Source organism: Ambystoma mexicanum, chromosome 1p, assembly GCF_040938575.1.
Source record: "Ambystoma mexicanum isolate Mex_15411 chromosome 1p, UKY_AmexF1_1, whole genome shotgun sequence".
Taxonomy (NCBI): domain Eukaryota; kingdom Metazoa; phylum Chordata; class Amphibia; order Caudata; family Ambystomatidae; genus Ambystoma; species Ambystoma mexicanum.
In genome coordinates, this window is record NC_090921.1 from 1,000,515,149 (window position 1) to 1,000,538,188 (window position 23,040).

At 48.0% G+C, this 23,040-nt stretch overlaps 1 protein-coding gene across 4 annotated transcripts in view; it reads left to right on the forward strand.

Annotated features, from left to right (window-relative positions):
• VAC14 (VAC14 component of PIKFYVE complex) overlaps positions 1-23,040 on the forward strand; it is a 1,997,670-nt gene that overhangs the window by 397,788 nt on the left and 1,576,842 nt on the right. For all 4 annotated transcript variants that reach the window (XM_069654807.1, XM_069654798.1, XM_069654816.1 and 1 more), the window contains exons 5-6: positions 2,843-2,905; positions 3,918-4,025. In XM_069654807.1, coding sequence (XP_069510908.1) covers positions 2,843-2,905; positions 3,918-4,025 — 171 coding nt within the window. The remainder of the gene's footprint in view (positions 1-2,842; positions 2,906-3,917; positions 4,026-23,040) is intronic.

Genomic DNA, 23,040 nt, shown 5'->3' on the forward strand with positions numbered 1-23,040 from the left:
AAATGTTGAGAGAATTGCTTAGGTGGCGAGATTCGACAAGACCTACTGGACAAAGCACTGCTAATGACAAGGAAACTTTCATTGAATGAAGATGGACAAATTCAATACAAAACATTGAGGAAAGGCATTCTCAAGTGCTTGTTTCATGACCACCAACCGTACCATCTGCAACAACTCTGGAAGAATAAGCTGATGCCCATGGGCCCCCACGAAAACTATCACGCTGGATTGTTTTTTGTCTAGAAAAACGGTTGTGGCCCAACCCTGATGATGGTGAAAGACCACCTTATTCTTGAACAACTGCTGATTTTGCTTCTTCTGTGTCTCCAACAGATAGTCCAGTAACTGCAGTAGCCAACTCTTTAGGCCACCATAAAATCCGCCATACAGTTTAAAAGAACCCAACAATGGAGGCATGCCATTGAGAAAACCTGTGAGTTCAGTGAAGGAGGAGGAACTGGCTGCGGTTCTGAAGTCATCTCCCAGAGTGTGCTGTATCCAAGTCCCCTGTCCAGACCACACGGACATTTGAAGTAAAGAAACCACAGCTAGAGCCACCTCAAAGACGAGTCAGCTGTTACTTGTGTGGATAGATGGCACACCTGGCTTGGAACTGCATGACCAAAATGGCTCTGAAACCCATTGACATTGTGTGTCCCAATGGAAGCAGACTCTGTATACCTGAAAGCTGGGCTGATCTGAAGGAGCTTTTATGGCTCTAGGAGGAATAAACCAAGCAGGAAGTCCTTGCTCAAGGGAGGGTGGAACGAACATACCACCTTCAGGTTCAATTAGAGGGGCAACCTGCCATTGCTCTACTAGATTCTTGAAGCTGACAGTCTCAGGTACAGTCGGATGTATTATTTTCTGTCTGAATAATGCCAAACTCCCTGATCCTGACTACATTCTTCCATGGGGACTGGGAGGAAGAGAATCTGCAAGCAGAAGAGACAGTTATGTTGGGCCTGCCAACAGATGTTCTCCTGGATACAGCCCTGACACAATTTGATCACCATTTTCAAACCTGCCGGGGTGATCCGGATAGAAAACAGACGACCCTGCTTTGACTGGCTTGAATGGGCACTGGGAACAGCCATGATGGAGCGAGAATGGCCCTCAGACTTGATGGGAGAACTCAAAATTAAGCAAATTAGCCTAATCCGCAGACCAGAGCACTGAGAGGCAAAAAGGAATGGGGGCGTATGTGATGTTGTGGTGTGTAGGGAGCTGACGATCGTACAGGGGCTGGGTGCTGCCAACGCTTCCATGATGCAGGGACTCTGGGTGCTATGAGGTAGATCCCCTGGCCACTTCTCCACCACATGGGACAGGGGCTCTTCTCATGTGTTATGGTAAAGCAGTTCAAGCGCCATTGCTGCACCAATTACCTTTACTTATGTCTTTGGTCTTTCTGTGACTAGCGCCATGGAGCTCTTCTTTATTGTGTGGGGGTGCCAATGGGTGGTGTGGCCTTTGTATTAATGTATTTGTTGCTTTGTAACACCCTATATTGCAATAAAAAATCAATTCAGTGTTCATGGAGAGATGGGAGGGGTCGGGGAAACGTTCACAGCTGCGCTTGGGACCCACATTCATGTTCCTGACTAGGAAGCGAGGGTTTGTGGGTAGAAGGAAAGGAGGGCTAAGGGGACAATCACAGCTATCCCTGTGATCGCATCCCAGATCCTGACAATGGAAGGAGGATCTAAGATGGTGAGGAAAAGAAGGTACAATGTGAACAGGGATCACACTTCAGTTCATGACCAGGGTGACATTGGAAACGGCAGAATGTATAAAGAGGTGGCGGTTTAGGAGAGAAATTAGTTGGTGGACTACAGTGTACCCATAGCAAGGTCGAGGTATTTGTTTCGTGGCTAGGAGCAGGAAGGCTAAATGAAGTAAGAGTAATCGGGCAAAAGGAACAGAGAAGTATATGTCAGAGCATTGTGGTAACAGAATACCCACAATAAGGGATACAATTTCATTGCGTAGCTTTGCTCAAAGGTTAGCTGTTGGTTGTAACTTGGCCTGTTTTATCCTGCTAGGCAGCCATGAATTTTGATATGTTGGTCCATGTCAGAGTCTTAGCGCAGGGGAATGTTAATGTATGTTTGGTGTGTGAATGTTCAGAAAGTGCCTTTTGGGGTCTGAGTTTCAGTGTTTGAGGCTGGCCGTGGTTGTATATAGCTTACAAGTAACTGGAACTTGTATATTATATAAATAATGTTACCTGGAATGTCTAAATCGGCGCTTCACAACTGGTCTGTGTCTGAAGTAAAACCCATGTTGTTTCAAATGTTTGCATATCCCAATCTTGCCACCTTGTGAGGGGGAACAATATCAAACGCAGGATCAAATTATTAGGTTTCCAGCATAGGCATTCGCTATAGGTGTTGTTTTTTTGTTGTTAATTTTTAGTATTTTTATTTAGGTGCTTTGTTTAACAAATCATTATTCACCCTTACACATGAATTCATTATAAACTTTACTGTCATACAATGTTAAATGAATATCAAAAACGTACCAGTATCAACAACAAATTGATCAATGCAAATCCATCCGCCCAATTTCTTATATAAATAAGTGTTGGTTATGAGAACCATTGATCCGTGGAAGTGGGTATGGAAGTTATAACTAGTACCAAAGTTAATTCAGTACTTGCATAAGGGCATTGCTCCGTGTGGTCCATAGTTGCCATGATGGACTACTGATTAGGCTAATGGCTCTATACTACTTCTGAAGATGTGAGAACATAGCAGATGTACTATTCATGCTGGACGTAAAGACATTTTGTTTGGCACTGTATGCACTGTTGAGTCATGTTGTTTTGGTTACATTTTAGCTTGCTGCTGACCCAGACCCCAATGTGAAAAGTGGTTCTGAGCTCCTGGATAGACTTTTAAAGGTGAGTCCCTCTTTACCATTGCAGTGAAGAGAGCAACCTGTAACTTTGTGAGTGTCTGGTGTTTAATTCCATATTTATTTATTTTTGGGATATTTGTAAGGAACCTATACAACAAGTGTTTTAAGGCACCACATGACAAAAATAGGGTTCAGGGGGACAAGGGAGACCGGTGCAATAACAGTCCTACTAGGCCTTGTGACATTCAGATTGTTCAAGTGCAGAACAAGAAGTGCGAGGGGAAAAGGGGGAGTGAAGGGGGAAGTGCAGGTCAGTGACCAAAGAAGCGCTAAAGAGGGAAGGGAAAGGTGAAGGGGTGAAGTGTGGTTGTTGGGGGGAGGTCAAAGGGCAAGTACCATGGAAAGCAGGTAAGCAGAGGGAGGTGGCGGACTGGGCAGAAGAGGACCTGGAACCTTGTAATGCTCCAAGGGAACCAAGAGGACAGTCATAGAGGAGGAGGAAGGGGTTAGAAGGGAAGGTGGGGGGAGAGAAAAGGAAGGTCTTTAGGAGCTTCTGGATGTAAGGACTCTAAATCTCTGTATGTCGCCCTCCAGTACTTCCAAGCATAACATCCATGTTTGAAAACCCTTTGTTGTAGGAGCTTGTTCACAAAGGCAGGATACTCTGATGGCTAAACCTTATCTGATCTAGCTATTAAGTGTTTTATTTTGCTGACAATTTTTGCATTTGGGTTCTTATGACTGAGTTTGGGGGGGGAGTGGACAGTTTATGGTGCTTTTCACATTCTTCTCACTCGCTGGCCACATCTGAGGGGGAGAGCCACAGTGGCAGCAGACCACATATCTGTGCAGTAAATAGTTGGGCAGTGCAGAGGCAGACTAAGTGAGAGAGCATGAGTTCTCCTCCAGACCACATATGTTCCTATTTATCCGAGGTAGCAGTGAGCACTGCCCTCTATTTAAGACAAATCATGGCTCTGTCTAAGACTTGGCAACAGTGAACCTGACTCCACTGTATTGGCACTCTGATATAATGCTTTTTGTTTGCATTGCAGGACATTGTGACAGAAAGCAACAAATTTGATCTGGTTGGTTTTGTGCCTTTGCTGCGGGAGAGGATCTACTCTAACAACCAGTATGCCCGTCAGTTCATCATCTCCTGGGTAGGTGTTTGATGAGAAAATGTGCTATTTTTCCCTGCCATGAATAGCTGTTGCTGGGGATGGGGGGGGGGGGAGGAGGGCGTTGCAAATAAATTGTGGGGAGTGTGAATTGCGGCAGTGGGTATATGTGCGGGCATGGAATAAGGGAGTAAGAACAAAGATGGAATGGTCTCCTAGGGGATATAACCTTCAGTTATGAATACACTTTTAAGAGAGGAAACATCACATACCCCGCCCCCATGCAGTGATCCAATACCCTTTCCCCCCACGTTCACTGCTAGCAGCATTGCATGCTGCCACTCATCACAACATCACTTTAAGGGAAGTTTACATTTGCCCTTTGTGTGTAAAACCACAAGAGTCCATTACAGTGTCATTTATCTCTAAAAAGCACAGCCAGATGCATCTGGATGGTGAGTTGGACACTCCCTTCTCCTTATTTATGAGGGGTCTAAGCCACAGAGGACTGTGCTGGTCTGGCCTCTGATGTGCCCCCCTCCCAGAGGGGTGGGTGGAACGGGATACCCTGGGCTCACCCATTGAGAGACACTGTATTTCTTTAGTCAATTCAGCCTTGCCATTCCCTAAAAAAATGACTCTATACTACAGAACCCTGCATGCCCCACAATGATCAGACGCTATCACTAGAAAAGATGGAAAATGCTTCCAAAATGATAATACTGGACTAGCATTGAAAGCTCGGAGCACAGGGAATGGTTATTGTGAAGTAAAATGCAACTGGATCCCTTTAGCAAACCTGACAACCAAAGGAATGTCACGCTGTGGGAGTTAGCCGAACACAGGCAGCAATTAATCCATGAGAATGCCAAGAAAACACTGAACTTTCAGAGCAGGGAGCCGGCCACTTGTAAACCTTTCTTACTGCGAGACCACTGATCACTGCAGAGCCGTGTCTGGCCATGTTTGCCGATCCAAAATGACGCTGATGTTCCAGGCCATGTTCATAGCTCAGGGCCGACCATTAGTCAATCTGGACAGCAATTAAGGTTCAACCTATGCCAAGATAATAATAAGACCACATTTCAAATGAATCTTTGAGAGGTAAAACCAATCGGGGAGTGTAAGACAAACCTCCAAATAGGACTAATCCTCTGCCAGCTTAGAAATCTAGCCACGGACCCTACATTATTAAAGAGGATTCAAAAACGCTGGGGAGGGGTGAAGACTGCGAGGAAGCAGGAGTGCTATTATCCTTCCTTTGATACTGTGATGAATCCTGCAGACTCATCACAAAATTCCAGCTTGAAGTCTCCTCCCATGTGGCCTGGGGAAGGCAGCCGCTACCTGATCCTAGCCCTGTGGGTGGTATTGGGTGGGAGGACCACATGGGAGGAGAAGGCTGTATGGACAAAGTGGTGACTCTGCTAGGAGAGACGCGGTATTCATCCTCTTCTGAGGATGAGAGCTCCCTAGTGCCTAAGTATTTAATGGCATGTTGTCACCGTAGGATTCCTTCTCCCAGAATTACCCAAAGTGCTAAGTATGAGGATCCTGTTGATAGACATGAAAATGGTATAAAAAGGGGTCCGGAAGTTAATATTGCTACTTCCAGTAGTTATAATTATACCTTATGTTTAGATCTTAGAAATAAGGGAAAACCATCACTTCCTATAAAATCCTCCCTTAAGTGTAAATCCTATAAATCCCCCAACCAGATTGGATTAAATAATGAGGAAACAAATAAGAACATTATGGAAGAGGTGTCCCAAGTTACTAAACTGTGGTGCACGGTCTAGTTTTTGTAATGACATTTAAAGGCCTTTCAGGTGCAGATCAAACGGAAGCAGCAGGGAGAAGCAGAAGCTGGAGCTGCTGCTGTACTGATAGAAATGTGGCACAGGTTGGGACTTCTGGTTCATGCAGAGGACGTGCAGCGGGAAGCAGTAGTGAAGCCAGCTATCCCAAGCGGGAGTGAAGCTCTCTGCATCCTGTGAACTGCTCCGGTAATAAGCTTTTACCAGAGAGTGCCCGAAGCTGTGGAAGCTCCATTAACGGTCAACGCGAGTGGTGGGAAACTGACCGGCGCTGTCACACGTGAGGAGGTCCCGAAGAAGCGATACCAGCGAGTTAGGATGCGACGCCAGGGCATATGGGTGAGTTGGCCTGAGACCGGTAACACAGGGGGCGTTCCGAAGGAGACCGCTAAGTAATAATGATAACTTTAAAGATCAAACTATTGAGTTAAGGCAAACGGGGCGCAACTTCTCTGCTAGGGGATTGCAAATAGGGAAATATTGTACCCCGCATTGCCAAAGCCAACGAGAAGATGGAATTATTGAATTAAGGCAAAATGGACGTAACTCCTCTACTAAGGGATTCCAAATAGGTGAATATTGTAACCTGCATTCCCAAAGCCAAAGAGAAGTAAAAGTGAAGCAAAGTGAACACAACTTTCCTAAAGAGGGATATTGTTACGCTCACCTGGTATCCACAGGGACGTCACCCAGCCGGGTTACTCGCTGGTATGCTTCTCAGCTTTGCCCTGATGTGGTCTGCGGGGAAGGTTATTGTGGTAGAATTAGGCGTGCTCTCCGTCCTGCCTTCTTTGCAGGGGCGCGTTGTCTTTCATGGGCGAGTGCGGTCCAGTTACTTCACTGTTGCCGGCCCGTTTGATATTGTTCAGGTAGGTCTTATTGCTGTTCTTTAGTTTTGTTGCTATCATGCATGCCTTACTTTGTTTAAAATGTGTCTTTTTTCTCCCTTAGGTATGCGGAGCTCCAGCGCGGCGAACTGGCTATGGTTGAGCCCGCTGGTAAATGATGGCGCATTAAGAGCGCTATGATGCGGTAAGCGCTATGCGCAGTGCTGCAAAGTCTTGCCTTTGCTAACCTTTGTTTTCCTTCCTTGTAGGTCGCAGTGTTCTTCAGCGCGAGTGGAATGTCCGGAGTGGTGCCAGCCGAGAGGCGACCAGCCAGGTAAGCCTTTTGAGCAGTTCGTAATTTGTAAATGTCTCTTCTGCTTTCTTTAATGTGGCCTCTATCTTCCTCTTTCAGGTCGTTCCGTCCGGGAGGCGTGCAGATTCAAGGAAGCTGTTCTCAGTAGCTGCGAGTGTTTAAAGATGAAGACTGCAGGTAAGATGCTGCTGCTAATGATGTTCCTTTTGTCTCCTTGCAGGTTCTGCTTCTCCGAGGTTCGAGGGAATAGCTGGACACGGTGAGCTTCACGTTGCAAAACTGCAAAGTAACGCGAAGCGTGTTGTCTTGCTCGGGTGTGGTTTAAATAGCCCAACAAAATAGTCCAGGTAAAGTAGTCCCTAGGCTACCAGACCCAAAACACTAGACCGCATAGCTTGGTTCTTAGGAACCAAGCTATGTGGATGCCTCCATGTTGGCTGACAATACAATAAAGTAGTTCCCAAGCACATTGTTTTTCATGGTGTATGAGCCTGGCCCCATAGGCGCCAGGACTGGCCCCATGAGGGCTTTTGAAGATGATGCCAGGCTCTAGAGGCCCGAGTCCTGACTCCACCTGGCCAATGGGTTTGCCAGAGGGGGTTTTGGGCGAGGGTCGTGACAGATATCCAATAAAGGTACATTGTAACCTTCATTGCCAAAGCCAGCGAAGGCTGAGTGATACCAAAGCTATTTGAATATAGCCTTTACAGAACCATATGTCCAGAAAGAGAAAGTTGTAAACCACATGGCCAGCAACCAAATGGTTGTAGAGATCAAAGATTGCAGGAGCAAATCCCTCCTTGTAAAAGGAATCGAGGGGAATAGAACTGTAATCTGAATTGCCTAAGGCAAATAGATCAACAATATATTCATTATCCTTTTGTGAAATGTCCTTGTCGAAGAAGATGTAAACCAATTGTGTTAGAAGTTAAAAGGCTAGCATGAGAAGCAGTTGTTAGTTCGCATCACCCCATTAATGATTCTAGTGTGGAGGGTTTGGAACAAACCTTACCACAAAGTACAAGTTGTAGTAGTAGGATGTTTCTCCTACCAGGCGAGTAAACCAGGAAGGTGACAAATTGTAGGTAGTCCGGGAAGGCGTGTGTACCAGGAAGACGATAACTTGAAGTATTGCGATTGTGGTAAAAGGTTGTGGTGGAAAAGTAGTGTCAGTTCCACCACTTTGGTTTGATGAACTGTTGCTGAACCATCCTGACTAAAGTGCTACTTTTAAAAGCGAAGTATGATGCAGTTATAAGTGATTGGTCTTCAGAGAAAAGAACACTTACATTTGATTTTGAATTGATGTTTGAAGAAGCCGACTTTTGGTTTGCCAAACAGGAAGTTGTTGAAACTTTAACCATTTGTTTCGAAGTGTGAGCAAACATTTGGAAGTGGGACAGTCACTTTGCTAATTGAAGGACATTTTGGATGAAAAGAACCTTTGTAATATACATTGAGTGGAACTTTGCCTTTGAAGAGAACTTTTTGGAAACTGAAATTTGGTTTAGAATATCCTGAATTTACCTAGAGGAAGGGAAGCCAACCCTGGTTACAAGAATTCCTGTTTATGACTTTTGTGTTTGAGTATATATAATATTTTGTACGTTTAAAACAGCCAAACAATTCCTATATCATTTTGTTGTATGTATTAGTGTGAGGAACAGATACATTTGGACACTAGGTCATTTGTATCTTCAGCCTAAGTTCTTTAGGCAGGGGAATCCTTGTTAGGCTAGGTGCAGTGGTCTTAACTCTTTAGGCCTGGTTTCCCCCCCAAGCAAAATTTGGGCAGGCCGGCCCCCCCAAAAATGTCAAAATGAAAAGTATGTCCAAATGGCTATGAATTATTGCACGCCTTCACCGCACCCTATTCCCAGTATAGCCCCTGGGCTCTCCCAGCTGCTCCCATCACAGTCTCTAGGCGCCTTCATCCCACTCCTACCCAGTCCCTGGGCTCTCCCCAACCTGCTCCCACCACTATCCCAGTGCTCACACCACAGTCCCTGGGCTCCCCCGCCCTGCTCCCTGCATAGATCCAGGGCCAGTGGTGCCTGGTGAATTATTTAAGTGGAGGGGCATAAATATTTCCCCCAGCTATGCCATAGCGACCGAGGGGGGTTCGGGGAGTCCCCCCGTGAATTATTTTAAAATATTGGGGTAAAATGTTGCATTTTAGAGCTTACTAAAAAGCCAAACTGTTTGCAATTGGTGCTGGAGGGTCCAGGGGGCAGGCATGATATTTTTTACTGGACATCTATGATAGATGTCTAGTAAAAAGTTAACATCCCTGTGCCCTGCACTCCACAGTGCCTAACACAATCAACATAATTATGTGTGTATGCAAAGTGCTGGGGAGCACAAGGGGAAAGCATGGTATTTTTGACTGGACATCTATGATAGATGTCCATTGCGGGGTGCATTTAAAGGCCCCAAACAGAAGTCCCTTGCACGTGAATAGCAGGGCTTTAAACACTGAAACAAATACGGCCTGGCCCTTGTTTTTGTTTTTCAAGTAAAATTAAAAAGCCAGGTGGAAAGGGCCCTACCTGTCATTACCAATGGATAAGCAGCATTTTAATTTACAAAAGGAGGAGGAATAAAAGATCCCTGTGGCATGGAAAACAGGATTTGAAAGGACAGCCAGCCAATCAGGACCGGGTGCATTCAGGCATTCCTAAAGACAAAGGACAGGGGAGTTTCGGGAAGCTCCCTCAATTCCTGCCCTTCCAGACACACTGGAGCCAGAGGTGGGTTTCAGCACTGAAGCCTGCCAAAGGTAAAACAAAGAAAGGGCTCAAACCTGGCTTGATGCGCAGCGTAAAACCCAAGAAAGACCTCACAAACAGCAAATGCCGAAAAAAGAAGACTGATGCCATTTTGGCAATATGGTCACCAATGGGTGCTATACTGCAGTTGAGGATTCAACCTGCGGTAAAAAAGCTCAATGGTAGGAAAATTAAATCACTACCACCATCCATTTAAAATAGTGAGGGTAACATAAAAAAGGTTATATGAGTAGGTAGGATAAGGGGCTACTTAGTACCCCCAGCACTCCACATAAGATAATATGTGCTGGACCTACAAAGAGGAAAGGAAAGGTAAGTAAAGTCAATTTCACTTAACTATTCTTAGGAACAGTAGTTCGCACAAGAAAATGTATTTAAACCGTATGAGAAATCTAAAGGATTTCTCTGACACTGCACTGGAGGTCCTTTGTGTCACCATACAACATGTAGATGCCTATGGAGTTTGTTAGACTCCAAAAACAAAGATAATGCATAGCTCAAATCAGGTAAAAACACATGAGTGAGAAGAAGGGCTCACTCATTCCAGGGTTAAAAAAATTAAAAAATCCTAAAGTCCAGCAAAAGAGATGGGGGTCTATAAGGTTGAAGGGAATTAGAACAGTAAAGAGAATTCTCCCTAACACCGGACCAGTGTGTCCTGGGAAGTAAGAAATAATGAGAGTACTTCAGACCATGAAAACCCATATGAGGAGAAAGTCAGGGAGTTAGATTGGCTGAAGATGCGATTACAAAGAGACCACCTTGCCTGCTTCGCTGAAGGAGAAAAGCCAGACTCTCAGCCTAGGAGGGGCATTCTAAAAACCTCTGTGTATTCAGGGGAAGGGGGGGAATTCCCCAGTCTTCCTGGTAGGAGAGGAAACTGGGTACCATCCTGGGCCTGAAAGGAACTCCAGGGAGAGTGACCCTGAGAGTACAATTTGGTCCAGGTGAGAGGCGTCCAGACAGTGGTTCTGGGAGAAATTCTCAGTCTCATAGAGATAGGGAGCACCTAGAAGACAGGGAAGGGAGTACCGGTAGCAGTTCTGAGTCAGAAGGTGAATGGACTCTGGTGCAGAAGAAGAAAAATACAGGGAAACAAATAAAAGGTTTTGTCAAAGACCCAATAAGACGCATCAAGGCCATAAAGAGCTTCCTGACCCCATAATGGTTGTTCGGGGCGTAAGCTGAGATGAGGGTGTAGAGTTGGCCAAAGATGATGCATTTAATTGCGATGAAGCGACCCTCCTGGCATTTTAGCGTAGCCAGAATTCGCGAAGAGAATGGCAGTGCTGCCCTTCTTGGTGCCGTTGGACGCAGATATTGTAGACGGAAAGATCTGCTGCGTAGGAGGGAAAGTCTTGCGGCATCAAGTGAGTCTCTTGCAGGAAAACTACGGAGGATCCCTCATCCTGCAGCAATTGTAGGATAGACTTCCTCTTCGGGGGGGGAATTTAAGCCTCTGACATTTAAGGTGCTAAACTTCAGTTTCCAGTGTGAGAGCGGGACTTCCGTGTTATCTCTGTGTGGGAGGTTCGGGGGGGGACTGAGTCAGCCATAGTCATGGGGAGGTAAGCTGCGTCGGGTTCTCCTTAGGCTGAGGGTTTTCAAGTGGCCCCCAACGGCAGGTGTAAACTTCCAACTTAGGCCTCCAACGGGGGGCCAACAGTGTAGTGAGGGGGACTGATTTCAATCCATCGGTGGAGCCCCTCACCACCCAGGCTGTCAATAGCCAACATGGTTTAGGTACTCTCTAAGGGTAACATGGTGACATCCACCTTGGAGGAGGGAATGGACCACATGGGGTCCGCGGCAAGCTCAAGGAAGCTTAAGTGGTTCCAACGCTATGTAGTCTTCAGGACTGCCATTAGTCGTCATTTAGGTTTGCGGCTTCTCTGCGCTGTCGTCGAGGTGGCTGATGGTTCGATGGGTGCCATTATGCGAGAACTGTAGTGCCGTGGGGAATAGCCACCAGTAGCGGATTTGCTGGTCTCGGAGGAAGATCGTGAGTGGACGAAGCATTCTGCGCTTCTGTAAACTTAGAGGGGAGAGGTCCTGGAAAATCTGGAGTGGAGAGCCCTGGAAAGATAGTTCATCGCGTGAGCGGCCTATAGTTGAAATGGCCTCCTTGGTGGTATAAAAGTGGACTCTCGTGATTGCGTCCGGAGGGGAGTCTGTGTTGGTTCCTCGACGGGGGCGCAGCCTATCGGTACGATCAAGTACAAGTTGAGCCTCGTCCAAGTTGAGCCTCGTCCAAGTTCGGCAGCAATGACTGGAAGAGGTTGCCCACGTACTCTGGGAGCTCCTTGTCAGAGATTGATGAAGGCACCCCTCGGATGCGCAGGTTATTGCGTCGGGAGCAATTTTCCATATCTTCCTGTTTGAATTCAAGTATTTCGGTTCTGACCATTAAGGTATGGATGGTGCGCTGCACTTCGTTAGTGAGTTGGAGTGATCTAAGGCTAGTTCCTCTGCTTCCCCCATCCTATGTTTGATGTTACTGACCCGTTGCTCTGTTTGTTCTAGTTTTGTGGTAAGTTCTGTCATACAGGATCTAAATTCTGATTTGATGTCGGACATGAAGGCCTGGAGGTGTTCTTTGGTTGCAAGGGTCCCTTTATCCTCTGTAGCCTTCTGGGGTGTAAGTTTAGGGGGATCTGCTTTCTTTCCCTTCTCCGGAGCCAGCAGCATGGTGGAGATGTCTGCGGATTTAGAGGGTTTCGGAGCTTTGGCCATGGTTCCAAGGTGAGGGGGCGACTCCTGGTGAGTTTATCCGGGGTCAGCATGTAGGCCGGTGGATAGGGCGCCAGTTGATTGACTGGCAGTTTCGCAATCGCCGCCAAGCACCACGGGTTTCTTCGCCTCAGTGGGGTAATGGTGTTACCGTGATAGAGGGGGCATGTGGGGCTTCCAGGCATAAGGTGGCTATAGGCTCTCGCCTCACCCTGTGCTGTAGGATTCCAGAGTGAAGGCGGTGGAGTCAGGCTCTTCCCAGCTGATGAGGGTGGAAGGTGGGCAGGGGCGCCCCAGGAAGATGAGGGAGGAGTCAGTGCAACTTTTAGGGGGTCAGCAGCGGGGGACTGGGGGTCCCAGAGTCCAGAAGAGAGCTGGTGAGGCTTAGGCAGGCAGGGAGCTGTTCTTTTAGGCCCCGAGGAGGCCGGACCCCCCCCCCCCCGAGATGAGGGCCTCTGGAGGACGGCAGGTGGAGGTTAGGGCTGCAGCAGGCAGCAGAAGCGTCCATGTGTTGGGCAGACAGGAGGGTGGTGAGTTTTTAGAAGGCCTCTGTGTGGAGCAGATGGGGCTTCAGCAGTTGTAAATGGAGCAATCCACATTCAGTGGATGCTTTCGGGAGCTCTCGGCTGTGCCCTCCTCTAGGATGCCGAAATCGCGCCCATATGGTGTCTAGGAGCCACCCTCTAGGAGGGCGCCCAGCGATCGCGGGTTCACCGCCCCCCCATCCTGTGGCGAAGGCACATGCAGAGGCAGGCAGGAGCAGCACAGGCTCCGATTCTGGGTGGGCGCGAGAGAGTCGCCAGGGATTACCTCGGTCTGCGGCCCACGCGAAGTGGATCCGGAGCGCCCTGGCACTGGTAGCAGGTGAGTCTGGCTGGGGGCACTAGAGTGGATGTGCCACTTCAGGGAGCCTCGTGGCTCATGGGTCCAGAGCAGGCCGGGTCTTCAGGCTGCCTCCACCCGAGGGCCGGGCGCGGCCGAGGAGGAGGAGCAATTAAGCGCTGCCAGCGTGCTCCAGAGGGGGTCCACCTCGCGAGGCAGGACCAAAGCTGACAAAGAGCAGCCGGTGGACTGCGGGACTCAGGTTGTGGAGTTGCAGCCGCCATTTTGAGTTAAGTTGTGGGACACAGTCTGAACCCATAAGATGTGGACGTTGGGCATAGCAGGAACAGGCAGAACTTAAATGTTGTCGCGGGCCCGTGCGGAGGCCATCAAAGGAGCTGCCTCATCGCTGGCGCTCCAGGCCACGCCCCCCCTGGTCCATTTATTAAAGGCCGGAGTCAAGTGGGAGTGGGGTCCAGAACAATCCGCGGCAGTAAAACAACTGAAAAGAAGCTCCTTGTTTGGCTTACCCATAAAGAACAAGAAGTTCTTCTTGGAGACGGGGTTCTCAGATACTTGCTTAACAGCACTATTGTATCAAAAGCATGACAAGGTCATCTCATATGCGAGCAAGACTTTGTCCTCTGTGGAGGAAAAATTCAATGACTGCGAGAAGGCACTTGTGGCAACGGTGTGGGCACTGAAAAATGACCAGCCATACATACAGGGGGAAGCACATCATTGTCGAGACTCCTCACCAACCCTTGCAATATCTAGAAAGTGACAGAATCCGGGCGGGGAACGTTAGTAATTCCAGAATTACTTCCTGGATTCTGTCTATGCAAGGCTTTACTGTGTTGGTCAGATATGGCCAAAACAAGAAGAGTCCCCTAGTACAAGGGTTGGTGGACTTGCATGATTGTGCTCGATAATGAAAGTCTAATGACCAAAAACAACATGGAGGCGTACTTAATTTCCCCACAAAAGTTCTATGATGAAGACATGTGTCAAGGATACCCACAGTTTATGTGGATGGGTGCTCCTACCATGTTGATAGCAAGGGGGAAAGAGAACTGGTGGATGGCATTGGGAATCCATGGATGAATGATACCACAGAACCCTTGCTGATTATAAAATAGGACCCCGAAGTAGTCAGGTTGCAGAGTTGATGGCCATTTATCAAGCCATCCTCATTGCAGTGCATCACCAACTCGATGAACTGGTCATAATCACAGACTCTGATTATGTCAGGAATCCGTTTGTCGAGCATCTGATTAACTGGAAGAATCGAGGCATGCTTTGTGTCAACAACAAACCCCTTAAGCTTGCCAAACTGATCCAGTCAATCGACGATCTGGTGACTGCCAATAAGATTAGCATCTATTGGAAAAAGATAAGAGGGGCCAGATAAGACTGGGAATTACCTGGCTGACCAGATGGCTTAAACCAGAGCTCTGCTGGGGGATTTCATAGAAATGGAATTCCTGCTGGGTAAATTCCAAATGGCAGCTGTCACTAGGTCACAAACTCGGGCTAACCGCAAACTCTCAACAGCCCAGTGAAGTAAAGCTACCACAGAAGCAGATTTGATCACTGAACAGAAAGAGGACCCGATCATTGGGAAATTTTATCGACACATTGAAGACCCCATAAGCTTTCCTCTAACAGTCAGATTATGCCGGTAAAGAGGATCTCCGGGTGTTGATGAAGTTTTCCAAGATGTTCCGGATACAAGACGGTTTGTTGGTAAGGACCAGTGGGTGGCACCTACCTCACTCGGAAGCCTGATGTTGAACCATGCCCATGCCCATGACGTGGCCACTGCCGGTCAAATTGGGTTTCATACAACATTGGAAATCTTGCGCAAGGTTGCCTACTGGACACAGATGGCCGAGGACCTCGACACTTACTTAAAGGGGTGTATTGTGTGAGCTCAATTCCAACCCAGTTCACTCACACACAGAGGTCCCCTACAAAAAAGGGTAATGACACTGCCTTGGTCAGATTTGTAAGTCAATTTCATTGGGCTAGTGATTTGCTCCTTTAGAGGAAACAAATACATGTTGACTGTGATATGCTTGTTCACAAAGTGGATAGAATGGCGTCCAGTCCCGAATTGCTAAGGCAGAGACAGCTGCTGCACTAATAATCATCCACATCTTCTCTCGTTTTCGGCCTCCCGCAAAGGATTGAGTCGGGCCGAGGAAGCCATTTTACCAGTGAGGTGATGGCGAAGATGAACAAGTTACTTCTTACCTTGTAACGTTCTTTCGATGGGATGTTCCTCCGACGTATTCCTTATCTTAGATATCTCCTTCCAGCTTTGCTGGCCTTGGAAAATGTTTCTCTAGAGGGCGCTGTGCGTCGATGTCCCTCGACAGCAGCCATATCGACGTCGACGTCATCCTGCCTATAAAGGCCGCGCTCAGCGTCCGTTGCTCAGTTCCGTTTTGTAGCCCACAATTTTTCTTTCTGGACTAGACTAATCACCCTGAAGGAGCATAAGCTGCAACAACAAGGGAAGTAGTACTACAGGGATGGGTGGGAGGGTCGATAAGGAATACGTCGGAGGAACATCCCATCGAAAGAATGTTACAAGGTAAGAAGTAACTTGTTCTTCGAAGGGATTGTGTCTTCCAACGTATTCCTTATCTTAGATAGGCTCCCATAGCAGTATTCTGTTATTGGAGGTGGGAGTACTGACTTCATGCTTCCTTTTATTGATGAATAGAGTGCAATACTGCCCTTCCAAACCTAGTCTCTTGACTGGAGGAGGAATCCAAGTTGTAAAATCGTGTATGGACGGGCGACCATGTGGCAGCCGCACATATGTCTTTAACCGGCACTCCTCTTTTGAGGGCCAATGAAGCTGCAATACCTCTGGTCGAATGAGCCCTAAGATTTTGAGGGGGCTCTTTTCCTGCCAGTTTATAACATTCCAAAATTGCTAGAATGATCCATCTGGAAATGGTCTGCTTAGTTATCGGTGACCCCAGCTTGTGACCTGCGTAGCCTACAAACAGCTGGTCTGATTGTCTTATCCTAGCCAGTCTACTGATGTAAAAACCTAAAGCCCTTCTTGGGTCCAGCCTGTGTAACCTCTCTTCCTCTTTCCCCGGATGAGGAGGAGGATAGAAAGATGGCAGGGTAATCTTCTGAGTGATATGGAATTCAGAAACCACCTTTGGGAGGAAATTAGGCTTCACTTGCAGGACAACTTTGTCTTTGTGAACGATTGTATGAGGGGTTTACAAGAAAGAGCTTGTAACTCGCTCACCCTTCTAGCAGATGTAAGTGCTATTAATAAAACAGTTTTAAGCGTAAGAATTCTTAATGAACAAGAATGGAGTGGTTCGAAAGGTGTGCCCATCAGGAAAGTTAGGACTAAGTTTAAATCCCATAGGGGAACCTGGAATGGTCTTGGGGGATAAACGTTAGTTAACCCCTTTAGAAACTGTATTACCAAGGGTAACTTGAAATAGGATGGTTCTTCCGCAGTGCGCTTAAAGATGGATAGCGCTGCGAGATAGCCCTTAATGGTGCCAACTTGAAGGCCTGAATTTGCCAAATAGTGTAGGAAGGACAAAACCATTGGTGTACCACATGAAAAGGGGTCAATATTCTTTTCTCTACACCAGCTGCAAAATCTGTTCCAACGGCAGCGGTATGAAGACTTTGTTGCTGGCCTCCTTGCCGAAAGCAACACCTCCATAACATCATCAGGGAGGTCCCAATCCTTGTACCTCAGCCTTTCAGAAGCCAAGCGTGAAGGTTGAGGGTTTTGATGTCTGGATGGAGAACCTGACCTCCCTTCTGTGAGAGTAGATTCTCTCTGAGTGGAAGTCGAATTGGAGGGCAGATGGACAAGTCTAGAAGGTCCGGGTACCACGTTCTCCTGGCCCAATCCGGGGCAATTATGATCATGGTTTTCCGGAATCTTCTCAACCTCATGATCATTTGAGGAATGACAGGGATCGGTGGGAACGCGTACAGAAGCGGAAACTCCCAGTCCACTATGAACGCGTCTCCCAGAGCTCCTCTCGGGGGAAATTCCCTTGAACAGAACAGATCACACTTCCTGTTGACACTGGTGGCGAACAGATCCACCTGAGGGGTTCCCCAAAGGGCGAAGATCTCTTGAAGTACTTCCTGAGCTAGTTCCCACTCGTGGGAGACTGTGCTCTGCCTGCTCAGAGCGTCCGCTGTCAAGTTCTTCTCTCCGGCTAGGTGAACTGCCGATAGAGAGATTCCTTCTTGGATTGCCCAAAACCAGAGCTGCATCGCCTCTCTGCACAGAGGTAGTGATCCTACGCCTCCTCTTTTGTTGAGGTAATGCATGGCCACTGTGTTGTCCGTCATTATCAGGACATTCTTCCCTTGTAAAGCTGTCAGGAACGCCTTCAGCACAAGTCTGATGGCCTTCAGCTCTAACAGGTTGATATGTAGTCTGGACTCCGATGGAGACCAACGACCGCTGATGGTCAAGTCGTTGGCGTGGGCTCCCCACCCCGTGAGTGAGGCATCCGTGACTACTGTTATCTCTGGCCAGGGTTGCCAAAACTGTTCTCCTTTCAGAATGTTCTTCTGACAGGCCCACCACTGAAGGTCTCGAGCCACCCTGTCGGGAACCTGAAGATCTGTCATTCTTCCTGAGAATTGTGACCACGGAGTCCTCAGTGCCCACTGGAGGGATCTCATTCTCAGGCGAGCCTCTGGCACTAGGAAAATGCAGGATGCCATGAGGCCTAGCAACCTCAAAAAGTCGAAGGCTGGGAGACGTTGGGCATTTTAGAACTTGGTAACCATGTGTAGAATATCTTGAGCCCTCACCTCTGGTGGCAAGGCTTTTCCCAGGGAAGTGTCCAGGATCGCTCCGATGAACTGGAGTCTCTGCGATGGTATCATTTGTGACTTCTTTAAATTGAGGGAGAAGCCCAGTCTGTGAAGGGAGTGGCAAACGCGATTTAGCTGGATCTGAGCTTGTTCCGAAGATACAGCCCTGATCAGCCAATCGTCCAGGTAGGGGTAGACGTGAATCCCTTCCCTCCTTAGACTTGCAGCCACTACCGACATTAACTTGGTGAAGACCCTTGGGGCGGAGGTCAGCCCAAATGGCAGCACTCGAAATTGATAATGAGAGTTGCCAATTGCGAACCTCAGGTATTTCCTGTGTTTGAGATGGATAGGCACATGGAAATAAGCGTCCTGAAGGTCCAGAGATACCAACCAGTCCTGGAACTGAAGGATCTGAGAAAGAGTTACCATCTTGAATTTGTCTTTCCTGAGGAATTTGTTCAATTCTCGCAAGTCCAAATGGGTCTCAGTCCTCCGTCTTTCTTTGGAATGAGAAAGTAAGGGGAGTACCAGCCCTTGTTCCTCTCCGCTACAGGTACCGCTTCTATGGCACCTTTCTCTAGCAGGTCTAAAATTTCCTGCAAGAGGAGCGTATCTGGAGCTTTTTGAGAGCTGATCCCCGGTGGATGACTCTGAGGTATGCATAGGAGAGGCAGGCAGTAACCTTGGGCAACCGTTTCCAATGCCCAAGCATCTGACGTGATAGCCTGCCATTCCGCCAGATGTTGAGTTAACCTGCCTCCTACAGGTGTCTTGTGAGGGAAGTCCTCAGAGTGGTTTTGGGGCGGCTGATGTAGATGCCGATGGTAAAGAGGCACCTGCTGTTGCTGCGGCTTTTGAATATCTACCCCGTCCACCTCGGGTAGTTCTTCTTTGTCCCCTTTGAGCCGGTCTTCTTCTACCTCTTCCAAATGCGGAGTAGAAGCGAAAGGACTTGCCCCTCGTAGAGGTTCCTGTGGGACGAAAAGGTGTCTGACGGATTGTAGCGCCTAGGGATTTTGCTGCTGCCTTTGATGTTTGCAGTTTTTCTAAACTGTCATCCGCCTTTTTCCCAAACAAAGAAGAGCCATCGAATGGCATGTTCAAGAGCCTGGCTTGCACATCTGGGGCAAAACCAGACTTTCTCAACCAAGCGAATCTCCTGGTTGTTGTACTTGCCGCCATTGCTCTGCTGATACTGTCAGCTGAATCAATGCCCGTCTGGAGGGATTCGCACATAGCGCCTTTACCGTCATGTATGATATTTAGGAACACCTCCCTTTCTTCTCCCTCCGGGATGCAGTCAGCCGCTGTAGAAGCACACTCCCAAAGTGTATGGCTGAATCTAGCCAGAGTACAAGTAGCATTAACAGATTTTAACGCCATGCTACATGCCGAAAAAACTTTCTTTGCCATAGCATCATATTTCTTATCGTCCCTGTCCTGTGGGACGGTAGGGTAAGCAGTCTTGACGTCAGTAGAAGATGCTGCCTGTACCACCAGACTTTCTGGGGATGGGTGTTTTGACAAAATCTCTGGGTCTGCAGAAGATACCCTGTATTTAGTAGACAGTTTTTTATTTACTGCCGGGACGACATCTGGGGCTTCCCAGTTCATCATGATTTTCCTCTGAAGAGCTTTACGAAAAGGCACTACAGGATCCTCCTGTGGACCTTTATCAAGAATATCCGTGAGGTCATCTTGTTGGAAAGCCTGTAAAAGTGTTGACCACCCCATAAATTCTGTTATCCTGGCCATTAAGGCTCTATAGGGGGTTTCAGCATGCTCCCCCGGGTCTGGTCTAGCGAACTCCACCTCAGGGGAAGTGTCTAACCCACTTGCCTCATGTAAGGAATCATGGAGATCCTTTAACCTGGTTTCTTCTGAGGATAACTCCTCTTGAACTGGGGTTGCAGGTCCCTGCAACTCAAATGTCTCTTCTTGGTCAGATAGTTCTCCCTCTTCCATAATTGAGGACATAGTTCTCAATTGTTCTGAACTCACAAAGGGTGTGAAACCCATCTCCAAGGCAGAGGGTGCCAAACTTGTTGTAATCGGCCTCGAAAACGTCAAAGGCTTCGGACGTGGCGTCGAAAACAAAGGCGGAGGCCTCGAGGTCCTCGATAAAATTGGGATTCTGCTCGAGGAAGTCGACAATCCCGACGCCATCATCATCGAGGACCTGGGATAGCCACTGGGTGCGCCGCAACCGTGACTTTCCTTGGCGTCGATGCCGGTGTCGAAGATGGCGTCGAGTCGACAGACCCGTGTGTCGAAGGTCCCTTCGACAACGGCGTCGAAGACACCGACCTCGGCGTCGACGGAACCTTCGAAGAAGGTTTCGAGGTCATAGCTTTACTTGAGGGTTCGTGGCGCGCTCGAGAAGCTTCCTTCGCCAGGTACTGCGACTCGCTGCGTTTTTGACCTTCGGGTCTTTCGACCAGAGCATCGCTCTCGGCAGTCTTCGAGGGGGTCGAGGCCGCTTTCTCGAAGACGCTCATCATATTTTTGCGGAATTCCTCCCATTCAGCCCGGGAACTATGTTTCGTGGGGCAAGGGATTCTCTTAGGAGAAACAGAGGAAGAGGAGGATGGAGAAGGGGATCTTTGACGTCTCCTCTTCGAGTGCTTCGATCTCGAGGAGTGATGGGACCCACTCCGAGACCTGGAGCGCGAACGGTGACGAGGAGACGAATGTCTCGACTTCGTCGAGGAAGAAGAAGCTTTTGAAGTCTTACCTTTCTCCAGTTTCCCCCTACGGTCCTTCAGGGCCTTAGCTGTCATGGACATACAGTCCTCGCACTCCGAACAATGGTGTTCAGCTCCTAAACACCACAGACAAACTCTGTGAGGGTCAGTCAGTGACATCTTTTTCCCACAGTCTCAGCATTTTTTGAAGCCGGACTGAGGGGTCGTTGGTTCCGACGAGGAAGCCATCGAGTATCGATCGAATATCTCGAGGTAAATAGGATAAATTCTCTACGAAACTGAGCAACGATATTCCGAGGCACTAAGTAAGCGCGGAAAAACGGAACTGAGCAACGGACGCTGCGCGCGGCCTTTATAGGCAGGATGACGTCGACGTCGATACGGCGGCTGTCGAGGGACATTGACTCGGCGGACGTCGACGCGTAGCGCCCTCTAGAGAAAAATGTTCCGAGGCCAGCAAAGCTGGAAGGAGATATCTAAGATAAGGAATACGTCGGAGGACACAATCCCTCCGAAGTGGAAGATTCTAGGGGTAAAAAGAAAACTCCACATTGTCTACCACCCAGCCTCAAGTGGGGGTTTTGGGGGGGCTAGAGAGATGCAACAAAATAATTGTGAGTATTTTAAAGAAATTCGTGGCAGACTCTGGACCCAGTTGGGACATCTGATTGCCACTTGTCTAGATAGCTATTAGGTCTACACCATCTTCTGCAACAATGATGTCTCCATTGAGCTCATGACCGGACGAAAAATGGTGTTAACACAGCATCTACACTATAGGACTCAGGAGCAGATACTGATAAATGCGTCCACTACTCATGAATACTTTGAAAATTTAAGGAAACCCCTCCAGCATGCTTTTGCTTATGCTCAGCGCAATTTAGAAACGTTGGCTGAAGGAATGAAGACCTACTATGAACTAAAGACCAGTTTAAAATAGGTGACAAGGTTTACCTGTACTATTTTCAAAGGAATCAGGCCAAGGAGCAGAAATTCCTCCTAGCTTGGCGTGGTTCCTTTGAAATTGTCGATAAAATATAACCTGTTGCTTACAAGATCTGCATCCCATTTAGAGAACTGACCGAAGAAAAATGGGTCCACATTAACCAGTTGAAAAGCCATCCCAGACATGCTTTACGACTGATTGATGAGACGAATGAAAGTCGAGCAGAGGAACCATCTGAAGAATGAAAAGGAAGGATGAAAAATTGGATGGAAATATATAGATTTCTGATGCTCGTGAATCTGCTTAGAATTGCATGCTGTGCATATAGTCCGACATCTAGTGGTTATCGCAGAGTATTGCATCTTGTCTTTCGAGGATCGAAAGGGTAGGTCGATATGGGCGTGCTTGTAACACTATCCCTAACGTGACGTGTAGTTGCCCAAAATCTCTCGTGCGTCGAGGTCCTTCAGATTGTTTTTTTCCACCCAGTTACCTGGTCGCCTCATGCAGAGCTCCTAAATTGCTAAATTTCTATTTCATTGTCCATTCATTTAATATTTGTCATTTCTTCATCAACGGCTACTCCTGAACAAACCCTGAAGACTGCAGATTTCGCCGGCTTGTGCTTCGGTCGACTCTTTCAAACACATGGCCTCGGCCTTCTGGCCAGGCCTGTACAGTAGGGAGAGTGTGGCCCGTGGGTTTTGATTCCTTTTGTAGAATGCATTTCCTTCACCCTTCTCTTTTCCCTTCTGGTTTTGCTGTCGTTTTTACTCTCGGCTATGGACAGGACTCCTTTTAAATTTTGCCCTTCTTGCAACAGCAAATACCAATGGAAAGACACTCCCTGTCGGTGTAATAAGTGTCTGCCTCGAGATCGTAACAAGCAGTCCTGCAAGTCCTGCCAACCTTTACGTCCTAAGACGACGAAAGATTGGTGGACGAAGCGGTGGGTGGCCTACGCCATGCAGCAGGCCGACAGTAGCTCCTCCGTCAGTGCAGGCGTCTCGAATGACGAGGATGTAAGTGATAGCCATGGCTCCGATGTGGAGGCCATTGACCTCTCTGCGGAACAGGCAATTTCCAAGATGTCCGTCCCTGGCCCCGGCAGGCAGGTCACTGGTCCCGCTATTGGGAGACAACACCCCGGTGACAAGGACAGACACACACCACATAAAGAAAAACATACAACCCCCCGAGCCTCCTCGACGGACTCGTTGGGTAGGCCACAGATGGCAATGAGAACATCGAAAGTTTTGACGGAATTAATCG